This window comes from Sapajus apella, unplaced genomic scaffold, assembly GCF_009761245.1.
Source record: "Sapajus apella isolate SASKATOON/1434 unplaced genomic scaffold, GSC_monkey_1.0 scaffold148, whole genome shotgun sequence".
NCBI lineage: Eukaryota > Metazoa > Chordata > Mammalia > Primates > Cebidae > Sapajus > Sapajus apella.
Window position 1 is genome coordinate 2539071 of NW_022437088.1, and position 6123 is coordinate 2545193.

Genomic DNA, 6123 nt, shown 5'->3' on the forward strand with positions numbered 1-6123 from the left:
CCATTCAGGATGGAAATATTGCCTAATTACTTTTAAAATTTATATAACTTTTTTTTAAGAAAAGGAAATATAACGCTATTATACAGGAAAATGTACACAGCTCAATGAATTTGTGTGACCACGTCTATCTAAGTTCCCAGATAAAGGCACAAAACTTTGTCAGATCCCTGTAAAGCTTACCTTCCAGTCATTCTGACTTTATAAAAATAAATGGAATTATAAAATATGTGCTTTTAATATCTGCTTTCTTTCTCTCAAGATTGTGTTTGAGAGATTCATCCATGTTATGGTGCACAGTTTGTTTCAATCTCATTGTGTTGTGATATATCCCATTGCATGAAAATTCACAATTAATTTATGCATTCTACTGTTAATGGATATTTGGAATATTTTTTGTTGGGATTATTACAAATAATGCTACGATAACTGTTTTCATACATATATTTCAGCAGTTCTATGTAGACATTTCTGTTGTGTATACAATAAAGAGTGAAATTGATCCATGTGATCAACTTTAGAAATACTGTCCAATAGTTCTCTGAAATGGTTGTCCAATTTACACTACCATCAGCCATTTATAAGAGTTCCTATTTATCCATATTCTCACCAACCCCTAATATTGTCCATCTTTTTAGTTTTAGTCAATAAGTTGGATTGTGTAGCGGTATCACGCTTTCATTCTAATTTGCATATCTTAGGTCAATTTAAGGATAATTGACATCTCTGCATGGTCTTCTAATACATGAACATGAAACATCCCCTGATTTGTGAGTTCTCTTTTAGTTTCTCTTAATAATGTTTTATATTTTTAGTATAAATGTCATATCTTTCATTAAACTTACTTAAGGTAATTGATACTATTTAAATGATATTTCTATTTTTATTGAGGTTAAACTAAAAAAAGAAAAAAGCACAGATCAGTTGAGTGTATGTTTTGATATATGTATAAACCCAGGTAACTGCCACCCACTAGATTGATAACTTTTCCAGAATCTCAGAAAGCTTCATCATGTCTCCTTCCAGTAGGTACTGTCCTTAGTGGTGGCCATGATTTTGACTTATATCTAACAGACTAGAATTTCCCCTGGCCTTACATCTCTTAACTCTCTACCTGGTGTGTTTATCAAAGGCCCTCCACCTGGCAGGTTGCAAACTCCATTCATTGTTTTATAAATCTACTAAAAACTCCGCTCTACTTTTCAGAGACTTTCAGCTTAGGTATTTAATATCCTGACCTGACCATTCCTAGAATTCATTAAATGTTCTGAGTTGAATACCAACCACTTGCTGAAAGACCGCCCCCCGGGGGACCTATGAATTCTCCTGGTCTCTCTGTCCCCAGCAAGGGTCCTCCACAGTAGAAAGGTTCGGTTTTCATTCTTCTGCTCATGCCCAGAATCCACAGATTATTCCAGGTAAACATTTGTTGGTTCACCTCTCTGATGCCCTCCTATCTCAGGAGTTGCAGATAGTTTGTAAATTTGGTCTAGATAGATGTACACTAGACTGCTGGCTTGCCACAGGCTATCCTAGTCCATTCCGAAGCAGTTCTTTCTTCTGTACTTTTGAAAAGCTAGTCATTGTGCATTTGGAGATAGTGAGGTAAACAAGACCCCTGTGCTTCAAGGGCTCATAATTTAACTTTTATTTGTTTAATTATGGCTGGGATTTTGACATAAGCCAATATTGCTTTGTGAACCTTTGAAGGGTGGAATTGCATAAAAGAATTTCTTCATAAGGGAGAAAGGGTGCTCACCTACTCAGGCAGAGATGGGACTTTGTCCTTGGCCATTGCTGTGGAAAACATGGGTATCTCCCCTGCCCCACTGAGTTAATAACCTGAGACACAAATCACAGCAGAAGCATTGGTTGTTTCAATCACCCCTGTCTATCCAATTAGCTGAGCACTATGCAAACCCATCAGCCTGGAACTCAACAGTCTGTGGGAAGACTTGCCAGGGCGTTCTTGGGAGACATGAAAATGACGTGAAGGCCCTGAAAAACAGTGTGTCCAAGAAACTGTCTAGGATTTGGGTGGAAGGAAGCCAGGAAGGGGACTGTAGGACAGACCAGCCTTTCTGCTTGACAGAGGGAAGTTATTGTAGGAGGCAGGGATTGGGGCACAGAAAGGATGTCAAAAAATTCTTAGGGTCAGGAGCATTCTTTTTGAATCCTAATTGCTTTTCTAATACTTCATCTTCCCTAGTTAATGTCAGTACTGTTTTAAATAATTACTACTTGGAAATATCAGCCATGGTTAGCTACTTGAAGGGGAAGGAGAGAAGGTGGTTATTTTTCCCTTTTAGTCCTTGTGTGTTAAGTGAGGAAGCAATTTATGATTGATGGTGGCAACCGAAATTGAGTGACCAAATCCCAGGAAAGAATAAAGCTCAAGGGGAGAAAGTCAGACTGTGTGTTCAGCCGCTTCTTCCCACACAGGGTCTCTTCTTCAAATACTTGTCTATCTTAATATCTAGGAGGTTTGCTGACTTCTTTCCAATATAGGCAGCCGCTCTCACACGTGGGTGGGGAGGATCAGGAAGCCAGCTGAAAAACAGGCTTCCTTCATAAGCTGTGTGGAGTCAGACTGACTGACAAAACCAGGCCCTGCATACTTTGTATAAACTCTTTGTACATGGCTATCCCTAGAACAACATTTCCCTGTGTAAGAAAATGACTTTGACTTCTAAAGCGTACACTGCGACACAGGATAAATTGACTCTGGATAGCTCTGGAAATCCAGCATGGCAGAGTGGAAAATTAAAGTCATTCTAGGACTTGCTAAATATCAGATAAGTATGAATAAGTAAGAGAATGAGCGTGAATTAGTGAATGAACAAAAAATAAACCAAATACATGAAAAAGTCATTTGCACATGTTTGTAGAAATGTCTTGCAGGACTCAGGTCATTTACGTACGCTTTGTGTGCTTTTTCAGAATGACAACTTCCAAGAGGAAAAACTGCATTCATCAGGTAGGCTGAGCGTCTAATGAAAGGAACTAAATTTTCCTCCCTTTTGATCTTCCCTAGATGGGATTAGTGAAGCAAGGCTCTATTAGCCTTCCACCAATGAGTTGCTGAGCTGGTTTTCCGTCCTCCTTTACCTGAGATATGTCTGGATCTGTTTCCCCATTGTTGGTTGCCAGAGAGTAACTGTGTCCATAAGGGTGACTTCCTCAACTCCAGGGCCTGGGTGTGCTTGTGCCTTCACATCTCTAACATGTTCCCTCTGAATGAATGAATGAATCACAGAATGGGACTGGGAGTGGAGAGGGACAATTAGCCCAGGAAGCAGACACGTTTATTACGCGAAGCACAATTTATTGGGGAAAACAGGAAAGAAGCCCAGAGTGGGGGTGGGGGGGCGTCATGGAGAGGAATGAGGTAGAAACTGTGCACCAGCCTCTGTGACCCTACTTGTCAGGGTGGAACTCCAGACACTTTCCTTGCTTTGGGGAATGGGTGGGCCTTAGCTGTGGCCAAGCGGGAGCCTAGAGAGGATGAGGTCTCTCTCATGCCCACGTGGGAGAGCATCAGGGCAGGATATAGAAGAAGCCAAGGTGGTATATGTGGGGAGGGGTGCGATGGGAAGAAATCCTTACAATGATTCCTTAGATCTTGGGCAGGAGGAGATGAGAGAGGAGGGTAGACCCAGGAGCTGGAGGGGAAGAGAAGAAGGAAGAAGAGAAGGTTCCATCTGGTAGCCTGGATGGTGGATGAATGGTAATATCTCATCCATCCTTACTTCTGTTTACTCTTGGGGGCTTGCTGGGCTAAGTGACACTTCTGCTGGGCTGGAATGACGGTGGCCTTGGGTGGGCAGTGCTTCTTGGCCTGGGGAGCACATGGATCCTTGGTTTTGGGTGCACACGTCTCTTGACATTTGACAGGGGGTGGCTGACAAGGCTGCTTCACTTGCTGCTGTTGGGCCTTCTGCGGTGGGCACTGGTGCTGCTGCTGCTGCTGGGAAGACATTGCTCCAGGAACAGGTGAGTCTAGGGGAAACCAGGCAGGGACATCATGAGAAGCGTTCCCTCCATCTCTCCTCCCTCCTGCTTCCTAGAGGAGTGTTTTCCTTTCATAGTCAAGGACAGACTAAGTGATTAACAGCATGAAGTTGATGAATGGAATGATTCACACACACTCCTTTTGATCCTTCTCTCTCTCTTTCTTTCTTCCTCTATGCTGTTCTGATTTCCTATCTTCCTTCATCCTTCCATGCACTCCTGACTTACCTAAATACAAATATTTCTCAATCTTACCAGGAAATAAGGTGGAATGTTAAGCTGATGATTAAAAAGTAGCCAGACACTTTACAAGGTCAAAGCATGCCATCTTAATTGACAGATCTGGACAATGTCAACTGGCTCCCTTGAATAATACATACAATGAGGGTGGGCAAGAATGTAGGTGCATGAGGAGAGGAGAAGAACTGTCTCTGTCTTACAGGGAAGCATCGTGCGTGTGTGCGCGTGTGTGTGTGTGTGTGTGTGTGTGTGTGTGTGTGTGTGAGTGATTGGGCTGGAGAAGGGCTATACTAACAATACAGAGGCCTGATCTCTGATCTCTGCTCCCTCCCTGACTCACCATGAGAAGGTAAGGCAAGTCCTATGTGGCTATAGGATAGTGATTTCAGCCCTCCACAAAGAACTGGGAAGCTTGAGGGCCAGCCAAATAGATCACTGGAGGCAAAGGATGACAGGAGGATGTTCCAGTCAGAGGCAGTCTAGTTCACAGGAAAGCGCACTAGCCGAGAAGGCTCGGGCATGGGTTCTAGGTCCATCCTGCCATTCACTGCATGGGCAATCTGCCTTCTCTGGGCCTCTGCACCTTTGTTAGAAGGATGCTGGTCAGGAAGTTCCCTGAAGCCTTCCCAGCTCTGATGAGGGTCTCTGGCTATCTTTGTAGGCAGTGTTCCTTATGTTCTAAGTTAATGATTACAGATGGGAAGTGCAGGCCTCAGAAAGTAGAGAGGTGGCAATCAGAATAGATGAGAGTCGCACAGCATTGAATACGATGTTCAATGTACCTGTTTCCATACACCTGGAAGCAAAGTTTAAAGCTTACTGGTAGGGAAAATGCAGAATAGGGTATGAGAAAGCTTTAAACAGGGCTCAGAATTGCTACAGAATTCTATAGCTCCAAATGTCTCCTCCTTTCACAAGAAAAATCTTCTTGCTAGGGAGTTAAACCCAGGATCTGGAAGTAAGTCATACTGAGCAATGGTGTGGAATGGAGATTAAACTTTCTAGTAACGATTAGTGTGCCATTTCTGTAATTGTCAGATTCGTGTCACCTCCCTGATTACCCAAGGATAGAAGAGGAGCTTGGCCTAGCAGCTCAAAGGAGCTAAAGGAGAAGGAAAGAGCCCAGCAAATCGCAGGAGAACAGATGTGTTCCCACTTACCAGAGGCAGCGAGCTGGACCCTGGGAGAGGAGGCTGAGCCGTGGTCCACAGGCAGCCACCCCAGGAGCCTTTATAGGGCCCCAGGCTGCCCCGGCACTTGGTGTGGTCCTGATGACCACCTCTCAGGGAATTCCTCACGCACTTCTCCCACCTGCACTTCCTCCAGGAAGTTGCTTTGCTGGCCTGTTTTGATGAAAACCACCCACCATATATTTCAGCACCCCAAGTTCCTGCACCTGAGCCCATTTAACCCACCAAACGTGTTTGCTCAAACTCAGGGATTCAAGATCTTAAAATAGAACAAATTGAAGGAGCTGTTTGCAGATGGACAGTTATAAGAAACATTGAAGAAGGAAGAGAAAGAGGGAGAGGATGGGCAATTCTGAGGAGAATGTGAACTTAACCTTTGCTGCAAATTGCGGTCGTGTATTAAGCACCCACTGTGAGTCTAGCATCAGGACCATGCATCACGCTTATTATTTCATTTCATCCTTATAGCCCATCTAGGGAAAGTGTCGTTGTTACCAGTTTGCAGGTGTGAAAAGTGAGGCTGAGAAAGATTAAACAGATAATAAACAGCAGACACGGGGTCTGAATTCAGACCTGGATGATTCAACGCCTTGCCCCAAGTATCACTCATCCCCCTTCCTCAATACACAGTGCGAATGTCCTTCCTAATCCAGGGGACAGTTCACGGAGTGTCCTGTGAGGCTCC

The 6123-nt window shown here is 43.7% G+C and overlaps 1 protein-coding gene across 1 annotated transcript; it reads right to left on the reverse strand.

The window, feature by feature from the left end:
• Positions 1-3301: 3301 nt before the first annotated feature.
• On the reverse strand, positions 3302-5475 carry SPRR4 (small proline rich protein 4). Its single transcript, XM_032265026.1, has 2 exons — positions 5409-5475; positions 3302-3996 (listed from the first exon to the last, which is right to left on the reverse strand). The coding sequence occupies exon 2, from the start codon at positions 3974-3976 to the stop codon at positions 3743-3745; it is 234 nt and encodes a 77-aa protein (XP_032120917.1). The 5' UTR covers positions 3977-3996; positions 5409-5475; the 3' UTR covers positions 3302-3742.
• Positions 5476-6123: the final 648 nt, after the last annotated feature.

Coding starts and splice junctions, on each gene's coding strand:
- SPRR4 (XM_032265026.1), bottom strand. CDS start 3,976: ATGTCTTCCCAGCAGCAGCAGCAGCACCAGTGCCCACCGCAGAAGGCC.